The sequence below is a fragment of the Nyctereutes procyonoides genome, unplaced genomic scaffold (assembly GCF_905146905.1).
Source record: "Nyctereutes procyonoides isolate TBG_1078 unplaced genomic scaffold, NYPRO_anot_genome, whole genome shotgun sequence".
Lineage (NCBI taxonomy): Eukaryota > Metazoa > Chordata > Mammalia > Carnivora > Canidae > Nyctereutes > Nyctereutes procyonoides.
Window position 1 is genome coordinate 24,855,546 of NW_026575049.1, and position 24,737 is coordinate 24,880,282.

At 53.3% G+C, this 24,737-nt stretch overlaps 1 protein-coding gene across 2 annotated transcripts in view; it reads left to right on the top strand.

Moving 5' to 3' along the window:
* RANGAP1 (Ran GTPase activating protein 1) overlaps positions 1–17,611 on the top strand; it is a 31,536-nt gene extending 13,925 nt beyond the window's left edge. For both annotated transcript variants that reach the window (XM_055328444.1, XM_055328445.1), the window contains exons 5-16: positions 971–1,150; positions 3,767–3,901; positions 6,352–6,510; positions 7,585–7,698; positions 8,078–8,177; positions 8,271–8,355; positions 9,275–9,461; positions 10,378–10,497; positions 12,647–12,749; positions 13,906–13,994; positions 14,244–14,365; positions 16,565–17,611. In XM_055328444.1, coding sequence (XP_055184419.1) covers positions 971–1,150; positions 3,767–3,901; positions 6,352–6,510; positions 7,585–7,698; positions 8,078–8,177; positions 8,271–8,355; positions 9,275–9,461; positions 10,378–10,497; positions 12,647–12,749; positions 13,906–13,994; positions 14,244–14,365; positions 16,565–16,634 — 1,464 coding nt within the window. In that variant the 3' untranslated portion in view covers positions 16,635–17,611. The remainder of the gene's footprint in view (positions 1–970; positions 1,151–3,766; positions 3,902–6,351; positions 6,511–7,584; positions 7,699–8,077; positions 8,178–8,270; positions 8,356–9,274; positions 9,462–10,377; positions 10,498–12,646; positions 12,750–13,905; positions 13,995–14,243; positions 14,366–16,564) is intronic.
* Positions 17,612–24,737: the final 7,126 nt, after the last annotated feature.

Sequence of the window (24,737 nt, forward strand, 5' to 3'; positions counted from 1 at the left end):
TGAGTCAGTGGTGGGGAGGACAGTGGAAACTGCCTCTGTTAGCCCATCAGTGGCCTGGGCAGGGACAGTGTATCCCTCCCCCACTCCATCCACTGGGAACCACACACAGGATGCATGCCTAGCCCCTTTCTGCCCCTAGTCTCTGGCAGAGCCTCCTTTCCCATCTCTCCTGGGGAACTGTAGGTACCCCCAGCCCAGCGGGTTCCCAGGAGAGCTATGCATCTTACCACGTTGGTCCTGGGCTGTGGCTCAAACACAAGTGCCTGCCTCCCCAGTCACCCTCAGAAACCCCAGAGGCATCACTGGTGCCTTCCTCCTTCCTGCACATCATTGAATACCCAGTTTCTGCAGGTCTCCCTCCCTCTGGGATCTAAACCAACCCAAGGCTCTGTTCCCTGTCTTCTGTCTCCCACCACACCAGCCAGCCAGCTTCCTCCTCTGCTGCCTAGGTCACTGTCTCACACTCCTGGGCAGGTCCTCTGCCTCCAGTCTGCCCTCCTCAGGTTCAGAGGATATGTCTTTTATATCCCTCACCCACATCAAAGCCCTCAGAGCTCTTAGGCTCTGGTCACGGTCCTTGGCTTGGCATTCAGGGCTCTAGCCTGATTTGACTCCTCTCTTCCTTCCAGCCTCAGCCTCTTCTGGAGTCCACTGCTTGTCTGTAGACACACAGTACGCTGCTTCACACTTACGTCTCTTTGTGTTTGTACTGTTGGTCAGAATCTCATGTTTGGTTAACTAATTTTCTAGCCTGAATTGAAATGCCCCCTTCGACAAGAAGCCTTCCCTGATCACTCCTACATATACTGAGCCCCATGCCCCACCTGAATTGGGAGCCCTCGTTAGGGTTTCCGGGTATGAAATGGTTTGTGTCTCTGCCTGGGTGCCCCCTGAGGGCAGAAGGGGCCTGGTGTAGAAGCTTTCCCCGGGAGACGTCTGCAAAACTGAGCTGAACCTTGTCTCTGCCCAGATCTCACTAGGGGAGGGACTCATCACAGCCGGGGCGCAGCTGGTGGAGCTGGACCTGAGCGACAATGCGTTTGGGCCTGATGGTGTGCGAGGCTTTGAGGCCCTGCTCAAGAGCTCTGCCTGCTTCACCCTTCATGAGCTCAAGCTCAACAACTGTGGCATGGGCATCGGCGGTGGCAAGGTGGGTGTGGCAGGCCCTCCCCCCACGCCCGTGTCCTCCATTGCCCGTCCCCCACGTCCCCCTTTACCCCTCCCCCCCCCCCACCCTGCCCGGTCTCCTTCCTGAGGAGCTGGGAGTATGTGCCCTTGACCACCATCTGGGATGGCTGGTCTGTTGTTTTTCTCTTCAGAGGAGAAAGGCCTCAAAGGCAGCAGCCTGTGGCCAGTGGAGAGGAGGTGGAGGCCCGGAGGGTGGGGTTGCCAAGCAACCATCCCCAGTTCTCGTGTTGTCTTGGCAACACAGAGGCAGCTTCTTGTACATGCGCTGACCTGCTGGCTCTGCAGAGCACAGGGCTTGGGCATCCCAGACTTGCTCTGCCCTCAGAACAGCTGGCAGGGCCACGTGAGGCCTGCTGTGTGCATGTGGGGGAGGGAGTCCAGAAGAGAAACCACTGAGGCCTGGGCACAGCTCACCTTTTTCCTGGACCAGGCCTTGCCTGAGGTGCCTTTCCTGTCCAGCCAGCCAGTCAGGCTAGTCAGTGCAGAAACGTGTCTCTTCTCTTCCTAGAACGTGTGTGGAGGGAGCCCAGCCTTGTTGATTATCTTTTTGGTCCATTCTGGCTCCTTTAAGCCCCGAAGACTAGAAAGGCCAATTCCCATCCTCCCACTCACATTCTGACCAAAAGGAGAAAAGGGCTGGGACACAGGGACTGACAACGACTCAGGACGTCTTCTCTTTGAAGATGTGTTAAATGCTACCCTGATTCTCCCACCCACACCTAAAAAAGGGGCTGATGCTATTCCCAGTTTTCCCCTTAACTGGATAGAGACCTTGGGTCAAGTCCCCAGATGGCATCAATAGGATGATCTGATTGGGATTTTTTTTTTTTTAAAGATTTATTTATTCATTCAGAGAGAGCGAGAGGCAGAGACACAGGCAGAGGGAGAAGCAGGCTCCATGCAGGAAGCCCGATGTGGGACTCGATCCCGGGTCTCCAGGATCACACCCCGGGCCGCAGGCGGCGCTAAACCGCTGCACCACCGGGGCTGCCCTCTGATTGGGATTTGAACCTGCTTCCACACCCATCAGAGCAGCAGGAAGAGCCTGTGCTGTGCTCACAGTGCCCCGGGCTCCTCGAGCAGCCTCCCCTGAAGAGGGTGCCTGTTGCCTCTGACCCCATGGGAGGGGAGAGCCAGGATGTGCTGCTGGCCCCCTTGCCAGCCCCATCCCCCACCTCCCCAGTCTCGTTAAGCAGTAAGCCGTGCGTGTGTGAAGATATTAAAATGTTGGCATCTGCACAGAAAATGGGTCCAGCCCAACCTAGAGCTGAGGGAGTTGGAGATGCGCCTTTGAAAGACCCCGGCTTTCCATCGGCTCCCCCCTGCTGCGCGGCAGGCCTGGGCTACTGTGGCTCCTAGAGCTGCCAGTGGCTGGGCAGCAGGCCTTGCCTTTACTCTGGCGTGGGCCATAGCTCAGGCACAAAGGCTGGACCCTGCAGCCAGGGGGTCCCCCCGGCAGCCCAGCTCCACTCTGGAATGTCATGTGTGCTCGTTTTTACCTCCCTCACCTCTGATTCAGTTTTGTTGCATCTTGTGGGTGCCGGCCTTGCTGACCTGCACCTCCTGGGAGCTGCGAGTGCCACAGGCTCCAGTTCCTTCAGAATCTGTTCCTCCGGCCAGAGTGCATTCAGTGTGGCCCATGTGCCACACACAAGGGAATTGGAGGGGCCCAAAGGATTCGCTGGAAGTGTGATGTAGCCCTGTGCTTGGAGCTCTCCAGGCCCTGAGTCCCCAGGCTGGACTCTTGTAGGAGCTCACTGTGGTGGGCCCAGAGGTACCTGAGGAGAATGGAATGTGCTGGTTTTTTAGGAGGCTGGTTTATGGCAGACATCCATGATCTGTGCACTGAGCATGCAAACCACCCACCGGGAGTCAGGCTGTGGTGGCCCTTCTAGCCCCCAGGGACAGAGAGCTGTGTAGTCAGGCTGACTGGCTGCCAGTTGCAGCCATGGTCTCTCTGATTCCCGGCAACCAGCCAGCATTTTTTTTAACTCTTGCTGTGTTGATATCACCACCCAGGCAGAAGCTGCGTCCTCGCTTCTGTCCTTGCACTACACCAACAATATGGTGTATGTCAAAGGAGTGTGACCATGGTCTTGGCCAGCTCCCCCTCAGGCATTGGGCAATGTGGAAGAAATGCCAGAAGATCTGGGTTCTGGTCTAGATTTTTCCATATGTTTAGCAGCTGTAGGAATGTCCTTGTCCCTCTCTGAGCCTGAGGTTCTTCAGCTGGAGAGGAGGAATCACTATGGTCCCCACCTGACAGACGGCTTCTGGCAGTGCAGTGAGCCGACTGTGAAGCCCCTTCCCTAGTACCTGCCCTTCCATGGACCTCCCATTTGGTGTCTCCCCTCCCTCCAGGTGTCTCTCCCCATCGCTAACATGAGGCTAAACCCCACAGGGTAGTGGGACACACAAAAGAGGTGATGTACGTGAAAGCCCCTAGTAAGCTGCGAGGTGCTGGGCACATGGGCAGTGTGAGCATGTTGCTTGTGAGCAGTTCTCTGTCCCCACGTCCACCACCAGTAGGTGGCATAGGATGTCCAAGAGGCTGGGCCTCTTCCCTCTTGCCCCACAGATCTTGGCAGCGGCTCTGACTGAGTGTCACCGGAAATCCAGTGCCCAAGGCAAGCCACTGGGCCTGAAGGTCTTCGTGGCCGGCAGAAACCGTCTGGAGAACGACGGAGCCACCGCTTTGGCAGAAGCTTTCGGGGTGAGTGGTACGCCCTGCCCCGCCGTGCCTTGAGGCGGGCTAAGCTTTTGCAGGTTGACAGCCTGGTGTGCCTCCGGCTCTGGAGTGGAGCTGCGAGACCTAGGGCGAGTTACATCCCCTCTCTGCACCTGTGGCTCGTTCTGCAGTGGGGCAGGATTCCTGTCATGTGTCTGAAAAGTTGCATGATCCACTGCTGCAGGTGAACTGGTGGCAGCTCCCTGGAATACTGTTTGAGAAGATTTTGAGGTTGCTCTGGTCAGTGATTGAGGACTGCCAGATTCGGAAACGGGGACGGGGGAGCCAGGGCAGTGAGTGGGATGATAGGCTGGCACAGTGCCTGGGCTCACAGAGGGTGCATATCTCTGGCCTCTAGTGGGCGGGGCACAGAGATGGAGTCATCAGACTTACCTTTGAGACAGGGAGGTAGGGGAGCTGTGGCCCAGGTGCCCTGCCCTCTGGGACCCTGCTGAGACCCTGACTGCGAGCTCCATGAGAGGCCCACACCTGTCCCACAGGGCTGGGAACTTTGGAGTCTTTTTTTTCTCTTAATTTGTTTTCTTTGGCAAACCGTATTCTAGCAGCATTAACCACACTGAGGCCAGAGTGGCATGCCCCGCCATCTAGCTGCTGGAGCTCGTCTCCCTCAGGCAGAGAGTGAACGCAGCAGGGGAGAGGTGCCTCCAGAGCTAGAGGAGCCTAGCTGCCATCCTTGTAAACGTCGTGATGTTACGTTGTGCCTTCTCTGAACGTCACACTCTCCTTCAGCTTTCTGACCTTTGTTCCTCATGCATCAGTGGACTTGCCTCCAGGAGGACTTGTTATTCGGTGCCCCCCCCCCTTTTTTTTAAGATTTTATTCATTCATTCATGAGGGGCACACAGAGAGAGGCAGAGACACAGGCAGAGGGAGAAGCAGGCTCCCTGTGGGGAGCCTGACGCAGGACTCGATCTTGGGACCCCGGGATCATGTCCTGAGCCGAAGGCAAAAGCTCAACCTCTGAGCCACTCAGGCGTCCCTGCTCAGTGCCTTTATAATAAGGAGTGAATTTATTACTGCAGCACACATTTGGGGTCTTTTCTAAATATTTTGAGGATTCTCTTTCAATTGAATTGATTGCCTTCATAGTAGGCCCATATGGTTTATCTTAAAATTTTATTTTATTTTTTATTTATTTTTTTTTATTACTTTATTTTTTTTTTAATTTTTTATTTATTTATGATAGTCACAGAGAGAGAGAGAGAGAGAGAGAGAGAGAGAGAGGCAGAGACACAGGCAGAGGGAGAAGCAGGCTCCATGCACCGGGAGCCCGACGTGGGATTCGATTCCGGGTCTCCAGGATCGCGCCCTGGGCCAAAGGCAGGCGCTAAACCGCTGCGCCACCCAGGGATCCCTATCTTAAAATTTTAAAATATGCTAAGGAGGGAGCCAGGGGCTGTACCCGACTACCCAGAGGGTCTGTGGCACAGAAGATATTGAGAAGCCCTGATTGGTAATGTTCCTCACTTGGCCTGCCCATATTTACCTGTGAACCCCCTGTGCTGTTCTGGGCATTTTGGAACTACAGAAGGTATCTAGGTGGAGAGTCCTCATAGGCCTGACCTCGGTCCTTGGTAGCAGTGGAAACTGGGACATGAGTCTCTTCTTGAGAGCTCAGAGGCTGGTGGAGTGTAGACAGGAGGGCGATGTTGGTAGTCCAGGATGATGAACAAATACCATGAGAGAGGAAGGACATGCTCTGGGGGCACAGAGGAAGAGTGCTGGACTGTACGTGGGCAGGGGGGTGGGGATCCTGGAAGCCTTCCTGGGGGAGGTGTCTAAAATGAGAGGTATATAGGAAGACTACATAGGAGTCGATCTATCAAGGAAATACCAACAAATAAAGACCCTGAGTGCTTTAACCAGAAAAAAAAGAGGTGTCAGAAAGTTGGGATGAAAAAGGGGTAGGTGGTTGGAGAAGATCCCACCCCCCAGAAAAGGAGGAAATGTGGAGCACTGGTCATACTGTGTAAATAGGGCAGGAGAGCCCAGAGAAAGACCAATGCAGTGGAGCTGCAGTATGCGAGGAAGGACTGTGGCAGACCAGGCCAACACCCAGGGTCCTTGCAGTGTGGACACCAGATGCAGGAACCTGTGTTCTGAGCTGTGTGAGCCTGCATAAGTTACTTAGCCTTTCTGATCCCTAGTCTTCTCTGTCTGGTGGGGTTCCCCATCCCAGGTAGGTGTCCCTCATGAGGTTGTGGAGATGATCAGATACAGCCATACCCAAAGTTCTGCTTTGCGATCTGTGCCAATAGCCAGGGATGAGCCTGTGCCTGAGCTGATGGCAGCCCCTCCCCATGTCTAGTGTGTAGCGCCACCTTCCTGCCTGCTGGTTGTCGTTGGCACTGGGCCTGGCCCAGGGGGAGCTCAGGAGCCCACCACTCTGCTCTGTCCCTCCTGCTCCCTCATAGATCATCGGGACTCTGGAGGAGGTCCACATGCCACAGAACGGGATTAATCATCCTGGCGTCACTGCCCTCGCCCAGGCTTTCGCAATCAACCCCCTGCTGCGTGTCATCAACCTGAACGACAACACCTTCACTGAGAAGGGCGCTGTGGCTATGGCCAAGGTGAGGCGAGAGTGGCAGGGTCAGAGGGGACCGCGGTAAGCAGGGTCTGACCACTACCTTTTTAACACACCCATCATCAGGTGAGCTCCTCCGCCCGTCCACCAGGTTTGTGCCCTGGCTCTTTTGAACATTCCAGAACAGGGCATATGTCACAAGCTTGCCTGTGCCCTTTTTGGGCAGCTCTGAGTGTCCATAGTATTTTCCCTCCTGAGCTGCCTCTGTAAACCCAGCTATTGGTGCCGAATTTGTTCTCAGAGGCTGCATGGAAGGCTGCTCCAGCCCGACTGTTTTTCTCATTGATTCTCTCATCAGCTATTTATTGAGCCCTGTCCGGTGCTCACCCCTGTACCAAGTGCAGGCCACACAGATTTGAATCAGACTCTGCCTGCAAGGAGCCCCTAGGTCAAGGAGAGAGGGGAGTGGCCATTGACAGTGCAGGGCCTGAATCCTGTGGGCTGGCTGGCTGGCTGGCTGGCGAGACCTCACAGGGCCCTAAGACCTTCAAAAGGCTAGTCCTGCTGCTATGGGGTATTAGCGGAAATGTGTGCAAGTGTAGGGGAATACAGGAAGCTCAAATCAGACCTAGGGTGGGCTTTCTGGAAAAGGTCACATTTTGGCCGAGTTGATTAGGACAGATGGACTTTGGACAGAGAGGGGTGTTTCAGGCAGAGGGATCAGCAGCATGGGGGGTGGGGGGGCGCAGAGGTGGGAGGGAGCCTCGTTCCTTTGGTCCTTTGGAAATAACCAGGGTTCAGGATGTGTGTGAGGGCTGGAGGAGTGGAGAGGGAGGCAAGACCTTGTGGCCTTGCTAACTGAGGCTCTGCCATGAGTAATAGGCAGCTGTGTAGGGCTTTAAGTTGGGGTTTGACTTGGTCAGATCTGTGCTTCAGGGAGATTCTGGCTGCGGTGTAGCAGTAGGGTGGAGGGAGGTTCACCAGAGGCCGGGAGGAGACAAGAGCTGGTGAGGTTCAGAGAAGGCCAGGCGACAGGGAGGCGGATGGAATGACGACTGACACGGGGTGTGCCATGGGCTCTTGGGGGCCTGCACCTTCACACCTTTGCCTCCCCCCACAGACACTGAAGACCTTGCGACAGGCGGAAGTGATCAACTTTGGGGACTGCCTGGTGCGCTCCAAGGGTGCCGTCGCCATTGCCGAGGCTGTGCGTGGGGGTCTGCCCAAGCTGAAGGTGCCGCCTGTCTTCCCACACAGCTCTAGGCTTCCCCCACTCTCAGTGTGCTACCGTGGGTGCCGGGGGTGTGCTGGTCTTTAAGGCTAGGTGGGCCTGGGTTCCCTCGGATTTTGTGCGATTCTTTTCACCTGTGTGATGTGAGCTGGTTTTTTCTATTTTTGCAATGGGAGAGGGGAGAGCTAGAGGTCACCATGGTAGAGCATAAGAGACCCAGCATAGCTGGGTAAATGGCATTATTTTTATTGTGGGTGTTAGGCTGCCCAGCTGGAGGATGAGCTTGCCTTACCCTCCGTCGGGGAAGACCGAGGTTTCGGGGTAGGACCCGGTCTCCTGGCCTGTGGTTCTGTTTGCCTCTACTCCTTCCTCTTATTTTTAGGAGCTGAACTTGTCATTCTGCGAAATCAAGAGAGATGCTGCTCTGGCTGTCGCCGAGGCCGTGGCGGACAAGGCCGAACTGGAGAAGCTGGACCTCAATGGTAATCGGGATGGTGGCCTTGGCCCAGGCCTGCAAGCCGGGCCCTGCTGTGGCTCTTGACCTCCTTCCCCTCCCCTCTCCCACCCGTGAGCAGGCAACATGCTGGGAGAAGAAGGCTGTGAGCAGCTCCAGGAGGTGCTGGATGGCTTCAACATGACCAGGGTGCTGGCTTCCCTCAGGTAGGGAGCTGTGAGCCAGCAGCGCCTGCCTTCTGCTTTTATTCTTTGAGCCCCTGTATGTGTCAAGTGCTGTGCGAGGCATTAGGGATGCCAGGAGAAGACGGTGAAGGTTTCTGACTCTTGGGACTTCGTTCTGGCAGGACGGGTGGGCAGGGATAATTAGGTTACTGTATGTTCAGCAGATAAGGGTCTGAGAACGGTCACCCTTTGGAGTAAGGGAGTTGGGGAGGCTGCTGATCCGAGCTGACAGAGGAGGTAGGGGAGCAGTGAGGCCAGGGCAGCAGTGGGGGGTGGGCTCATGATTGTTCTTAAAAATCAGACTTGGAGACTGAGTCTGGAAAGGAAGAGGTTGATGAGTGGGGATTCTGGGTTTGTGGAGCCCACACCGAGTGCGAGCAGGGGCTGCGGTGGTGGGGCTGCCTTCTCCATCTGGATGGGTCGTTTGGGCCATCAGCATCTGGCTCCCACTGTCCTTCGGCTCCCAGGACACCTTCAGTCACCTGTCAGTCCCTCAGTGCTAGGCCTGTGCTGCTGCTAAGAATTGAGGGCTCAGAGATGGCCTCAAGAGGCCCATGGTCCCAGAAACTCCCATCCCCCTGGCATCGCTGCTAGGCAGTGTTGCTGCCTAGCCCTGGGCCTCAGCTGTGACAGACATTTTCTTCCTTTTCTCTGTCTCCCCAGTGGGACCGGGGCCCATTTGGGACAGGGATGAGGTCTGATTCTTTGGTATTCACCACATGGGCTTCCCTGGGTGATGAGAGATGACCCACGTGCCCCCACCCTGGGAGCAGCTGCTCCCCCTGCCCTCTGCAGGCTCCCTCCCACCTCACTGGGGTCTGTGGGTTTGTGGAACCAGGCCTCGGAGCCAACATGGGCCACTGGGCAGGGAGGGTCTGCTTTAGCCAACTCCCCTCTGCAGTGATGATGAGGGCGAGGATGACGAGGAGGAGGAGGAAGAGGAGGAGGAGGAAGAGGAAGGAGAAGAGGAGGAGGAGGAAGAAGATGAAGAAGAGGAGGAGGAAGAGGAGGAAGAGGAAGAGCCACAGCAAGGGCAAGGAGAGGAGTCATCCACACCATCAAGGAAGATTCTGGACCCAAACAGTGGAGTGAGTTCCTTGTCGTTGGCCAGGATCAGTGCCCTGGCCCTCGCATGTGAAATCCTGAGACATCTTCACGGGGGTGGTAGGTGTGGAATCCACTTAAGTACCCTGAGTGCAAACTATTTTTGAATGCACACTCCTGTAAGTAAAAGAAGAATCATCCCAGTGTGGCTGTTTTCATCTATATTTATACTCACCTCAGCACCGATGTGTTTATTCATTTGTGCTCTATGACGTGATTAGACCATGTGTTATGTGGCTGCACCATTGATTATGAAACATGTATAAATATCCCTGAAAGAATAGGGTAAAAAATAGGCATAAACAGAAATTCATTTTCTACCCACCTTGGTGACCCATAGGGACAGCTCCCCATTCTGGAGACTGTGGCCCAGCCGGGACACTTGGTGTCCCCTTGCTTCACCGAGAGGCTGGTATAGTCAGGACTGCCTCACAGACTCCCAAGTAAAGCTTCCAGAGAACTACGGGTTGGCCAAGGAGCCCCATGCTCATGTTGATTTTCACTTTTTTTTCTAGTTTAGGACAGCATTTCAGCAAATGGCATTTCACTTCTCAGTCTTAGTGGCTCTGGGCACCCCTGGTGCTTATCCCAGCCTCACTCTAGTAGTTCCTGGCGGGGTCCACTTTACCCCACACAGGCCTCCTACCTGGACGTCGTGTATCATGGCGAGGAGCCACCTGGCCAAGGAGGTGGCTCGCCCCCCACCCCAGAGGCTCCTGCCCTGGGAGCCAGCCAGGGCCAGTGCCTGGGGGGCCCCCATGCCCTTGGGGGGGCTGCACATGATTGGGAGGAATACTACTAGACTCTGAGCCTTGCCCTCCTGGAGTGGGGTGCATGCTCTGGGTGAGGAGTCTGGGGTTGGACCTCTACAGAGCCCCCCCTGTGCCGCCCGTCCTTCAGGAGCCAGCTCCCGTGCTGTCCTCCCCGCCTCCTGCAGACGTCTCCACTTTCCTGGCTTTCCCCTCTCCAGAGAAGCTGCTGCGTCTCGGCCCCAAGAGTTCAGTGCTCATAGCCCAGCAGGTAGGTCCGAGCACCACCAGCTCAAGCCCGTGCGTGCCATGGCTTCTGGAGCTGCCGGAGACGGGGACCAGCAGAGCACGGGACTGGGGGTGGGGAGGAACAGTCAGTGGGAGTCCAGGGCTGCCAGGACCCATTTCGTGGGTAGAAATGAATGATTCTTTAGTTGTATTTTATTTTATTAATTTTTTTTTAAGATCTTATTTATTTATTAATGAGAGATGCAGAGAGAGAGAGAGAGAGAGAGAGAGAGGCGCAGAGACACAGGCAGAGAGAGAGAAGCAGGCTCCATGCAGGGAGCCCGATGCGGGACTCGATCCTGGGACTCCAGGATCAGGTCCTGGGCAGAAGGCGGCACTAAACCGCTGAGTCACCTGGGCTGCGCTATTTTTCTTTTCTTTATGTTCATCTGTTTTGTTTCTTAAATTCCACATGTAGTGAGATCACGATATTTGTCTTTCTCTTACTTATTTTGCTTAGCGTAATAGTTTCCAGTTCTATCCACGTCTTTGCAAATGACAAGACCTCATTTTTTTTTTTTAAAGAATTTGTTTATTCATGAGAGGCACAGAGAGAGAGAGGCAGAGACACAGGCAGAGGGAGAAGCAGGCTCCATGCAGAGAGCCTGATGTGAGACTGGATCCTGGGTCTCCAGGATCATACCCTGGGCTGAAGGTGGCGCTAAACCACTAAGCCACCGGGGCTCCCCTACCTCATTCTTTTTGATGGCTGAGCAATATTTCATTGTATATGTATCCCACATTGTCTTTTTTTTTTTTTTAATGTCTCTTTGAGGATACTTTTTTTTTTTTTTAAGACTTTATTCATGAAAGACACAGAAAGGCAGAGACATAGGCAGACTCCATGCAGGAAGCCCAATGTGGGACTCTATCCCAGGACCCCGGCATCATTCCCTGAGCCAAAGGCAGACACTCAACCACTGAGCCACCCAGGCATCCCATCCCACATCGTATTTATCCATCACCTGTCAGTGGTCATCCTGGGCTCTTCCCATACTTTGGCTATTGTAGGCATTGCTGTTATCAACATTGGGCACAGGTGCCCCTTTGAATCACTGTTTTTGTATCCTTTGGATAAATACCTAGACATTTGTTTTCTAAATCCACGGACACACAAATGAGTGTGAGCCGTGTGTCTGTCACCCTCTGGAGATTACAGATGACCATGCCACTGGGAATGCACTTGGGCTGCTGGTGGGGCAGGCTTGCTGCACCTACTGACACCTGGGGAGTTAGGGATTTTCCTAGGACTCTCGTGTGCACACACCCAGACTTCCCTCCCATGTTCTGTAGGACCAGCTGTTCTTGAACACCTGTCCTGCCCAAGGCTCTTGCAGACGCCTCATGTTACTCTTCTGTTCTCCAGCCTCACTTGTTTGGCAGTTGTTTGTTCACTCACTCACTAGTCCTTCTGAGGTGGCTGACAGGCGCCTTCTGTCTGCCAGACATTGTCTTGAGTACTTGGACATGGTTCGGGTATTACTGAACCCTCTTAGCAACCCACCATGTGGACCTTTTTACCCTGTGTTACAGATGAGAGAACAGTTTCGACGAGCGTAAGTGATAAATAGAAATAAAACGGGCCCACTCTCAAGCTGGCTTGGCATTTTGGCTGCTTTCCTTATGTTTTGTCTGTAGTCTTTTTTTTTTCTTCTCCTGATAAATGTGATGAAATGAAAGGCCCACTTTGTCATGTAATACTATTCATCATCTCCTCTGTCAGTAAAGTTCCTGCCGTGCCCTCTGTCCCCGTGAGTGGAGGTCACACGTAGGCAGTGCACTGTGTCTGGACACTCGCATTGTTTCCCCTTGTCTCCGCCTTGGTGAAGTTAAGCTTCCTTGCACGTGAATGTGGTCTATCCTCTGCATTATGTGTTCAGGTTAGATTTACAAGAAGGGAATCGCTGGGTCATGGAATAACCAATTTCAGTGCTGACTCACTCTATCACATACCGCCTTGGGCCAGGCCCAGGCCTAGCTCCAGGTGGACACCATGGGGTGGGGCGGGATCCAGCCTTGCCCACCCGAGGCCTCGGCGAGACACGGGCCTCTTCCAGCCAGCCGCACAGGGCAGGCGCCTCTCACTGGGGCTCCGGCCCCTGGTGACCAGTCGATGTCTCTTGTGTCCTCAGACTGATACATCTGACCCAGAAAAGGTGGTCTCTGCCTTTCTGAAGGTGTCGTCTGTGTTTAAGGACGAAGCCCCAGTGAGGACGGCAGTGCAGGATGCAGTAGGTAATGCAGGATGGGTGGGGCGTGGGTGGCTCTGCCTCCTTGCTGCTTCAGGGTTCATGACGTTTAGAGTTGCTGGAGCCCCTTGTTCCAGCAGCAATGTGTGACTGCTCCGCACCTCCTCCTACCCGTTCCTCTGTGGGGTTCTTGCCAGGGAGTAGGATGGCTGCTCCCTTCTCTTATTTTTTGCAGATGGGGAAAACTAGGCCTTTCCAAAGTCATGCAGTTAGGTCTAGTTAGAGCTCAACCAGGTGGCATCTGCCACAGGAAGACCAGATAGTTGCATCCGCAAGGCCCTTATGGGAACCATCCTCTCAAAGGAGAGGTCATGAGAGCTGAGTTAATGTCCTCACCTGTGAGCCTCTGCACACCGTCCCTTCCACCTGGAAGCCTGGAGGATACCTGCTTTTCCCAGATTTTTCCCAGAGCTTCCTGACGTTCTGGTCCTGTCGTGACCCTCCATTGCTACCCTGTTCCCTCTGTTACTTCCACTGTAGCACCTGTCCCCTCCACCTTGAGCACGCATGTCTGAGCCCCGCTGTGTGGGCCAGGCTTGGCCAGGCAGCATGTTGCAAAGGGTAGAGAGGAGTGGAGGTACATGTGCTGCTGTCTCCTGGATTGACTCCCCATGGGCGGCATTGAGGCAGGAGGCCCTGTTGAGGCCACTAAGCCTGCCCCTGGGGTCCCAGGCCCATGGGCAGTGATGAGAACAAGTTACCTGAATCACGTTTCCCAGAACAGCCTGGCATGGAAGCATGTACCCACACGGTACCTGGAAAGCCTCCACCACTCCTCCCTTCCCTTCTTTGCTTATCCCTCTGGCCCCCACAGAATGGCTACAGCCTCCCCTGGGTGGTGATCTGCCTCACTGAATCTCCACCCCTCCCACCCCCCTGGTTGTATAAGGTCCCCAAGCCCCTTTTCAGTGTGTAAGGTCAGCATGAGAAGGGCAGGGTGTCACAGCTGGTAGATGGGGCCTTGCCCCTGGTGCTGGCTGTCCCCTCAGCCTGGGACTTGGGACCACGGTCTACTACCCTGTGTTCACCTGGTTCGTGCACAAGGCATGACCCATGCTGTGTGTGAGGGCTGCATGCCCTTGGCTGGTAAGCAGCCATTTGCTATAACAGGCTCCCTCCCCATTGCCGCTTCTGCCTTGTAGATGCCTTGATGAAGAAGGCCTTCAGCTCATCTTCCTTCAACTCCAACGCCTTCCTCACCCAGCTCCTCGTCCACATGGGTCTGCTCAAGGTGAGGCTGCAGGGTGGGGAGCGAGGAGCCACCAGGGGTGGTTCTGGCCATGGCCGCCCACCCATCCTGTCCACCCTGCGGAGTCCTACTGGGACCTGGGTCTGCTTAAGAGTCTCACCTTCACGATGGGATTCAACTTGACCTTGGCCACGGGGCTCTCTAAGCAAAGGCTGGGTGCCAGAGACCTAGGGGTCCCCCCGAGGTGGCCTTATAGCTCATCCTGCCTCGTGTTGTGTGTTCTCCTTGCAGAGTGAAGACAAGATCAAGGCCATTGCCAACTTGTACGGCCCACTGATGGCATTGAACCACATGGTACAGCAGGACTACTTCCCCAAGGCCCTTGCACCCCTGCTGCTGGCATTCGTGACCAAGTGAGTGTGTCCTCGTTGCCTCACGTGGCAGCTGGCTCCCGTGTACGCAGGCCCGTAGTCATGGGGGCTTTCCTGGCCCACTTGTTCAGGCTTGAGAGAGACCCTCATGCCTCCTGGCTCTCAGCAGCCGTGTTTGAGTTTCTCCCTCCCCTGTGCCAAGCTGAGGACATGGGCTCAGGAATAGTGTCTTTTCCTGAGAGAGACAGAGGACATGGAATGGCCCCCCTTCTCCTGATGAGGAAGCAGCATGGGATAGTGAAGGGGTTTGCCCGCACTCGCACTGCTGATCGAGGTCCTCTACTCTGTGACGTCTCTGGGAACAGTTCTGTGTCCGTTCCCGCAGCCACAGGCCTGAGGCCAAAGGGGCCCGTCACACTCGCCTTCTGCAGCCACAGTCCCCTCCCCGGCAGGTGCCAGATACCCAGGGACCTGGAAACTTTGGCCTTGTCCTAGAGGAGGGTCCTGGGCTGTGGTGAGGCAGTGGCCACAGTTGGGTAGCCAGAAACCTTCAGACCCCACAGCCTATGAGGAGTGGGTCAGAAGGCTTGTCCCCTGTCCTCACTGAGGTCCTCTGTGGCCCTAGGCCTTCGTCTCCCTCTTTGCTTCCCCTCCACCTCGTTGAATGAGGTTGTCTCTGGCGACTCTATCTCACTTCTTGTGAACCCAGTACCTTGGGGGGACGTGGGCATAGGGCAGGGGAGAGAGAACATAGCCCTTGCCTTGGGGGACGTGAATGAAGGTGGTGGGCTAGTCTGGCTCAGGGCGTGGTGAGGATCACCGGCCAGCTTCTGGAGCTGTCTGTGCCATGGCCTCTGCACCACCACAGCGTCTTGCTGTCCCATGTGCTCCTTGGGCCACATGCTCTTGTGTGTCTGCCCACTTGCCTGCCGCCACACCTGCCGCCCACGGCCACCCTTCCCGCTGCAGTAGACTGGCTGGCCCTTGTGAAAAGTAGAGCTGAGGGGCACCTGACCGGCTCAGTTGGTGGAGCGTGAGACTCTCCATCTTGGGGTTGTGAGTTCGAGCCCCATGCCGGGCACAGAGCGGAGTTCTTGGCTCCTCTGCCCAAGTCCAGGGTAGGCCCTCACCCTGGCCGTAGACCTCACGGCCCTGCCTCCCCAGCAGCGTACATTGTCCCTGTGCCTGTTCCCACAGCAGGGGATGCTGCCTTGATCCGAGTACTTAGCTCACTGGAGCGTCGCCAGAGGTGGCCCCAGTCCCTGCCTCCCAGCCCCTGCTGAGCCCTGCTCCAATTGTCTCCTTCAGCCTCTAGTCAGAATTGTTCCCTTTGCCTTTCTGTCTTGTCCACGTTGCCCTGAGGCTGGGCATGGACCCACAAGAAGAACCCCTCGCCCTTGTTGGCCAGTGGCAAGCTGCCTTGTAGCTGCTTGCTTGCCCCCAGCGTGGGCCTCCTCTGTACTACATTAAAAGAGGGAGTTGGTAAAGGCTGTCCCTTAGGTCTCCTTTGAGGTGACTGAGTGACCATGGAGTGACAGGCACGTCCCCCTCCCTCATCACCTGGCCAAATGGTCTAGGATCCCAAGGCCATCCTAGACCGGGTAAGATGGCTGTGGGCTGCAGATCTTGGCTCCGCCCCACACTTGCCTGGCCTCCTTTCTTCCTCTGTGGTGCAGAGACACAGGAGGAGGGAGAAGCAGGCTCCATGCTGGGAGCCCGACGTGGGACTCGATCCCAGGACTCCAGGATCGCACCCTGGGCCAAAGGCAGGCGTAAACTGCTGAGCCACCCAGGGATCCCCCTGAGATTCATGATCTTGATGGGGACAAGCCCATTATTTGTGAGGCCAGCCTGTCATTTGTGAGGGCCCAGGTGGGACTCTAGCAGCTGTGAGATTGCCATGGGCTGGTGCCCACCGGAAGGACCCTTGGCTCTGCCCAGGGAGAGCAGGGGCCTGTGTTCCTACTATCGCTGAGCCGTGTGGCCTTGGATGCATTGCTACCTCTCCGAGCTTCACATTCTCCACCCCTCAGTGTACAGAAGACCGGGCTCATAATGTCTCCCTTGCAGAGTCCTTGTGAAAGTCAGAAAAACAGGGGTCCAGCACATTTGTAGCCTCAGAAATGGCCCACCTGCCCTCTCCGTAGTTGGGAAACTGGCCCTGCTGCAGCCTGAAGCCCCCAGGCCCCCAAGGGCTGTGTTTTTTCCCTCCCCCCAACACTGACTCTTCTGTCCTCACAGGCCCAATGGTGCCCTGGAGTCCTGCTCCTTTGCCCGCCACAGTCTACTGCAGACGCTGTACAAGGTCTAGAGGTGAAGCCGGCCTCTCCCCACCCCTTGGCCTGGACCAGTGACATGGGAAGGGATTCGGATGAAGGACTCTGGCCAGAGGCAGGGAGGGTCTTTGTCGCTTGTGTCATGTCGGTCCCTGCGTATGCGTGTCGGTGTGGTGCGTGTGCAGGTGTGCACTTCCCATTAGGGTTTGGGTTTTTAATGTCTCCCCACTAGACTGGCCCTGGTCCCACCAGAGGGGAGCTGGCCCCCCTGAAAGGGCTGCAGGCTGCTCTGCCATTAAACTCATTGCCATCTGAGGGCACTCTGCTGATCCATGCCTCAAGCTTGAGGTCCTGGTGGCTGTCCCCTCCCACCTTGCCTTCTTTACCCTTCTGGGCTGCACTGAAGTCCGGGGAGTTGCTGTCTGTATGCTGTCCCCTCCCTCTGTGTTATGGCCGGGCTGTGTTTTCCGCCCTGCCTGGGGCTCCTCACTTGGTGGCTGACTTTGCTTCCTGTCACTAAGCCCTGGTCCTACAGCCACTGCCACCCCCACCGTCCATCCCTGCTGTGCTGACCTCTGCGGACTGAGGGGCAGAGACTGCCATGGGTGTGGTGCCACGGGGCAGTCGGCAGAAGGGAAGACGCTGGTTCCCATGCCGTGTGGACAGGAAGAAAAGCCAGTAGCAGATACCAGGGGTTTAGGAGCGGGAGTTGCTGGGTAGCTGGCGCTGGCTCCAGACCCAGTGGGGCCCGCCCCCTCACTGCCAAGGTGTCTGTGACTAGCCTAGGGGCCAAGCTGGAGGGGGCTCTTTGGCAGGCCCAAACCTGTTCTCCAGCGCAGGGAGCAGGGGCAGGGCCCATGGAGCCTGAGCTGCAGTTCTCGGCGCTCTTAAAGGACTTGGACGGGGCGGGGAGTGCGCTGGAGCTGCCCCCTGATGCTCTGCTTTCCCCTCTGTGTTCTTGGCGTGTCTGGGCTGTGCCCGGGGCTTCTCAAATAAAGTCATGTGTGGCAAGCGTGGGGCCTTGAGAAATCTTTTACCTTAACTGGGCAGTTCTTGAGGCTTAGTACCTGGCATCCCACCTGGGTCTGCAGAAGAGCAGCCTCTTCTGGGCCAACATGGGGCAGCCTCTCCTGCCCGGGCCCAGATGCGTCCAGACATGCCAGCTCCCCTTTATTTTTTTATTTTTTTATATATTTTTTGCCAGCTCCCCTTTAACAGCTGGGCAGTTCGTGCCCAAGAGTGGGCAGCTTCTGGGGGTCAAGGAGGATGTGGGTAATCTCCTTCTCTGGGCAATGAAGGTCCCAAGTTGGGCCTGTTTCATCTGTCCAGCCTCATCTTATCCTTGACCTGGCCTTGGGGCTGCGGTTCCACCAGCCTGTGCCTTGCTCCATTGATGGACATAGCTAGGCTGGACACTGTCCAGATTTTGCCACAGGCTCCACTGGCTGCACCATCAGGAGCCCTCTGGGTCTGGCTAGCAAGGTCACTTCACAGGGTTGAGCTTGGCTGGGAAGCTGCCGCAGATATCTAGCCATAGGGCCTGGAGTGGAGAGCACTTCCCTCAGGGTCCTTCCTTCCCTTTGCCACATGTGGTGTGAGGCCAGCTAAGCAGAACCTCGTTACTGCCTACCTTAGACACAGCCTGTGTATCCCATATAATTGAAGAGGTAGGTCCCTCCAAGGTTGCCTTTTTTTTTTTTTTTAAAGATTTTATTTATTTATTTATGAAAGACACAGAGAGAGGCAGAGACACAGGCAGAGGGAGAAGCAGGATTCATGCAGGGAGCCCGATGTGGGAGCCCGATGAGGGTCCCTGGACCACGCCCTGAGCCAAAGGCAGATGCTCAACCACTGAGTCACCAAGGCGTCTCTCTCCAAGGTTTCTTAGGGGGCAGCACTTCCTTCTTGGCAGTGGACCACTCAGACAACAGGCAGTGTCTGTCTTGGCCAGGTGGTGGAGGAGATGCCCACGCCTTGCCCTCCTACTCCCACGTCAGGTAATATGGCAAAAGGCAGGTGGAGGTCTGACCAGCTCCAACCCCTGCCCCTTTGGGAGGCCCTGATTTGAGCTCCAGGCCACAGGCACAGCTTCTGGGGGGCTCCCAGTCTGGTCCAGTAGCCCAGGGTGGGGAGAGTGGGCAGTGAGGTCAGGGAAGTCTTCAAGAGTCGGGGATGTAAGGGGCACCTGGGTGACTTAGTGGATTGTCTGACTCTTGATTTCGGCTCAGGTCATGATCTCAGGGTCCTGAGATCAAACCACATGTCAGGCTCTGAGCTTCAGTTCAGACTGAGAAGGTGCACCACAGACCTCGTTTAACCTTGCAGCAGGCCGGCTCCACCTCAGTCCTTCAGATCAGCTCAGAGTTCAGGCCTCCTGACCAGGTGCAGGGAAGGGCCTGCGGCTCGGCCTCTGACTCGGCTGCTTGCTGAAGAGCCTCGTAGCCTTTGGCATTTCCCGACTCGGACACTCGTGAGAACTGCAGCCGCCCCTGAGCTCACACAGGCTTCAGGTCCCTGAGCGCCATGACTTGGAGTCTGCAAGATCAGAGGTGCCTCGACCTAGATGACATGTCACCCCTGAGTACAAGAGGCCTGCTCAGCCCCAGGCTGTTCTCATAAAGGGGCTCAAGGCTAAACTAGCAATAATTCCATTCTGAAGCTCAGACTAGAAAACCCTTGGAAGCACAGCCAGAGGCGTAGCCAAGCAGCACTTCCTAATAACGAGAACCTAGAAACGACTCAGGTCAACATCAGGAAAGTGGTTCAAGTGCAAAGCTATACAGCGTAACATCGCACAGCCATGAAAACATATCAGCTCTGACCACATGCGTACTGTGGATAAATCAGTAAGGATGTTGAGTGAAGAAAGTCTCAGAACTGTATCATGGGTTCAAAACCAACTGTGTTTAGGCAAATGCATGTATGCAGGAAACCCAGCATTTGAGACAGGAGTTAGTCTGGGGAAGACGGGACAGGATGGGGCGGAGGGACACCACAGTGATCTACTGAACATTCAGAGTGATCCAGATCCACCCATCCAAGAGCCATATTTTTTGTTCTTAAATAAGTAAAATACAAGAACATTTTTTGATGTTCCAGAAGCACAAGCCATAAGAAAATTTGCCTCTGTCAAAATAAGTGAAAAACATTGACCAAAAACACCCTAAGAATTGGCAAGATGGTGGAACACAAAAGGCACTGCAACGTATGTTGCAGGAGGATTAGCATTGAGACTGATACATCCAATTGAAAATTGGGCAAAGGAGATGAACAGGCAGTTCACGTAGGATGCAACCGGAGAGGCAAAAAAAACTGTTCAGCTGTATCTGTAATTAAGGAAATGGAAAATAAAACCACAGAGACCAGAGGTGACACCAGGGAGAGAAGAATCTCTTATATTCTGCATGTTGCTCGAGGGAGGCCAAACTAAAAACCACTTTAGAGAACAATTTGGCAGATACTAAAAAAGATGAAGATACGTATAGCCCATGACCCCAAATTCCATTTCTTTATTCATGAGAGACACAGGCAGAGGGAGAAGCAGGCTCCGTGCAGGAAGCCCGACGTGGGACTCGATCCTGGATCTCCAGGATCACGCCCTGGGCTGAAGGCAGCACTAAACCACTGAGCCATGTGGGCTGCCCCCCAAATTCCATTTCTAAGGAGCTACCTTAAAGGAACTGTTGTACACACGCACAAGGTGACAAGTTACAAGGACGGTTCCATGAAAGATTCCAGAAAATTAATAACCTAAATGTCCATTAAGGAAAAATTTGATTAATTATAGCATATTATCTCACAGCATGTGCACGCAGTGAGATAATATGCTGCAGCAATGGGGAGCCTGGCTGGTTCAGTCGGAAGAGCATGTGACTCTAGACCTCAAGGTTGTGAGTTCAACTCCCACGTTGAGTACAGAGATTACTTAAAATTTTTTAGAAATTTTTTTCTGGGATCCCTGGGTGGCGCAGCGGTTTGGCGCCTGCCTTTGACCCGGGGCGCGATCCTGGAGACCCGGGATCGAATCCCACGTCGGGCTCCCGGTGCATGGAGCCTGCTTCTCCCTCTGCCTGTGTCTCTGCCTCTCTCTCTCTCTCTGTATGACTATCGTAAATAAATAAATAAATAAATAAATAAATAAATAAATAAATAAATAAATAAACAAATAAAAATTAAAAAAAAATTTCTGATTTTTAAAAAATAAAATTTTGCTTATTTGAGAACAGAGGTAGGGGAGAGAGAGATCACAAGCATGAGCAGGGGGAGGGAGAAGCAGACTCCCCCCCACTGAGCAGGTGTGTGACACGGGGCTTGATCCCAGGACCTGGCAATCATGCCCTGAACTGAAGGCAGATGCTTAACAGACTGAACCACCCAGGCGCCCTTAAAAAGAACCTTTTTTTAAATGCCGTAGTTAAGTGAATCCACCAGATGCATGGGCTGTCTGCATTCATGTGAATAAACTTTGGAAATGTTGAGCGAAAAAAACAAGTTTGCAAAAACAGTATGTACTGTTTATAGTTATAATTTTTAAGCCATGTATTATAGTGAAGTTATACTACGTCAGGAAAGTGCCTCTGGCAGGGAGAGAGGGAAGAGAATGAGACAAGAGGTAGAAGAAAGGGGGCTTCCAACTGCCTGCATTCCCACTTCCAGTGTATGTGTACCCAAGAGGGAAAGCGGGGACCCCAGCAGATACCTGTACGCCCATGCGCACAGCAGCATTACAATAGCCAAGAGGTGGAAGCCACCTAGTGCCCACTGACAGGTCTGAACCAGATAAAATGTGATCAGTATACACATACTGGGTGGCACAGTCAGTTGAGCGTCCAGCTCTTGGTTTCAGCTCAGGTCTGACCTTGGGTCATGAGATCGAGTCTCATGTTGGGCTCCACACTCAGCGAGGAGTCTGCTTGAGTTTCTCCCTCTTTCTCTGCCCCTCCCCACTGCTCATGCTCTCTCTATCAATGAAATAAATCTTTAAACACACACACACAGGCACGATGGAGTACTGTTCAGCCATAGAAAGAATGACCTTTGGACACATGCTACAACATGGGTCAATCTTGAAGCAACGTGCTCAGTGAAAGAAGCCAGACGTGAAAGGATAAGTAATATGTGATTGCACTGATCAGAGGTATCTAGAAAAGAGGTTACTAGGGACTGGGAGAAGACAGGAGAGTTATTGTCTGTTGGGTGTAGAATTTTTCCATTTGGGATGATGAAAAGATTCTGGAAATAGGCTGGGCTGTGGTAATGGTTTGTACAGCACTGTGAATGCACTTCATGCCACTAAATTGTACACTTACATGGTTAAAATTGTAAATTTTAGGTCATGTACATTTTACCACAATTTTTAAAATTCTAAATGTTAAAAACAGAACTGATCTTTTAGGAATTAGTGTAGGTGGATATCTTAAAGACCTTGGAGGAAAGAAAAAGTGATACATGAATCTGCATTTAACCTTGGTTTATTTACCATTGTAGGGTATCCACACAATGGCTACTGTGTAGCCATAACAGGTTTTTGTTTACCAAAAGGCATCACGGGGGGCATCCAGGTGGCACAGTTGGTTAAGTGTCTGAGTCTTGGTGTCTGCTCAGATCATGATCTCAGGGTCCTGAGATCAAGCCCTGCATTGGGCTCCACGGTCTCTCTCCCTCTCCCTCAGCCTTTCCTGCTCATTCTCTCACTGGAACTCACTTTCTAAAATAAGTAAGTCTTATAAAAAGAAAAAAAAAAAGCACTATAGGGACACCTGGCTGGCTCAGTCAGTTAAGTGTTGGCCTGCAGCTCAGGTCATGGTCTTGTCCTGGGATTGAGCCCCATGTTGAGGAGGGTCTCTGCTCAACTCCCTCTGCCACTCCCTCCACTTGTTTTCTCTTTCAAATAAATAAAATCTTTAAAAAACACGTAAGGTACATATTGCAATTATTTTCTTTCTGTGACTTGATGCCTTTTTACTCCCTTATTGACAGATCTTCTTTATTTTTTTTAAGATTTTATTTACTTATTCATGAGAGACACAGAGAGAGGCAGAGACACAGGCAGAGGGAGAAGAAGGCTCCATGCAGGGAGCCCGACATGGGACTCGATCCTGGGACTCCAGGATCACTCCCTGAGCCGAAGGCAGATGCTAAACTGCTGAGCCACTCAGGCATCCCGATAGCTTTTTATTTTTTAATTTTTTAAGTAATCTCTACACACAGTGCGGGACCTGAACTCATGACCTTGAGATCAAGAGTCACATGTTTCACTGACTCAACCAGCCAGGTGCCCCTTCAATATATATTTTTTAATAATTCAGAATATGTAGAATCTCTGCAAGTTAATAAATAAGACAACTCATTAGAAAAATGAACAAAAAGGTTCAAATGGGGACTTCACACAAAACCACATGAAAAGGGGCTTACTTTGGTTAGTCTTTAGAGAAACGCATATTAAAATTATCGGGTGATGCTATTATACCTCAATAGGATGGCAAAAGTGCAAGATGGAAAATACCAGGCATTGGTGAGAACAGAGGTAGGGGCTCCTACACTGCTGGGGACAGTGTTAATTGGTATAAAGGCTGCGAAACTGGCAGTATCCATTGAAGCTGAAAATAAACATATTCTGTGGTCAGCAGTTCCATCCATAGGTCTATCCCAACAGAGACAGCTGTGCAAAAGACGTAAGCAGCCCTCTTCAGAATAGCCCCACCCTGGAAACAACCCAAATGTCCGTCAGGAGTGGAAGGGATTAACTGCACCCATGTGGTACCAAGAAGGCAGAGGTGAGAATGATTCACCCAAGCAGGGAGGAATATTTGAGTATCAGTGTTTAGAATCACTAGCACATGTTAATAAAAAGCAAACCAGGGATCCCTGGGTGGCTCAGCGGTTGAGCGTCTGCCTTTGGCCTAGGGTGTGATCCTGGAGACCCGGGATCGAGTCCTGCATTGGGCTCCCTGCATGGAGCCTGCTTCTCCCTCTGCCTGTGTCTCTGCCTCTCTCTCTCATAAATAAATAAAATCTTAAAAAAAAAAAAAAACAACTAGGTCCCACTGCGTTTAAAATTCCCCGACGAGGGGCAGCCCCAGTGGCGCAGCGGTTTAGCGCCGCCTGGAGCCCAGGGCATGATCCTGGAGACCCGGGATCGAGTCCCACATCACGCTCTCTGTATGATGCCTGCTTCTCCCTCTGCCTGTGTCTCTGCCTCTTTGTCTCAATAAATAAATAAAATCTTTAGAAAAAAAGAATTCCCCGACGACCGCACACCCCCTTATTGCCTGCACTGGGGGCAGATGGCGCTCCTGCCTCTCCCCATGCCACTGTTGTGGAATATCTATGGGATGGAGTGCTGAAATGCTATATAAAAATAAAACAAATTTTTAAAATACGCATCACAGGGGAAGCTCGCAAACAATGTTGAATGGAAAAAAAACAAAGAGTACACACACTGCGATGCCAGTGACATGAAATTGGCTGAGTGAAGTAAAGGACATGCACAAGTCTGGTACAGCACTATTTCTGCTTTGAAAAAAGAACATATCCAAGCAAACTGAGTAACGACAGATACAAATCCACCGGAAACATGTATCTGAACTATCAGGATGTAGAAAAGTTTGCTATGGTTACCATGAACCGTTGCGTTTAAAATTTTATTTTTTATTTTTTTTAAGGTTTTTTTTTTTTTAAGACTTTATTTATTCATGAGAGACACACAGAGAGGCAGAGACACAGGCAGAGGGAGAAGCAGGCTCCATGCAGGGAGCCCGATGTGGGACTCGATCCTGGATCTCCAGGATCATGCCCTGGGCCCAAGGCAGGCGCTCAACCGCTGAGCCACCCAGGGATCCCTTTTTTTTTTTTAAGGGGGGTGGATTTGGGATATATCCTTTTTATTTTTTTTATTTTTATTTTATTTTTTTTTTTATTTATTTATGATAGTCACACACACAGAGAGAGAGAGGCAGAGACATAGGCAGAGGGAGAAGCAGGCTCCATGCACCGGGAGCCCGATGTGGAATTCGATCCTGGGTCTCCAGGATCGCGCCCTGGGCCAAAGGCAGGTGCCAAACCGCTGCGCCACCCAGGGATCCCCCATCTGTTGCATTTTTAAAAACTTTTTTTAAGTCGGCTTCATGCCAGGGCAC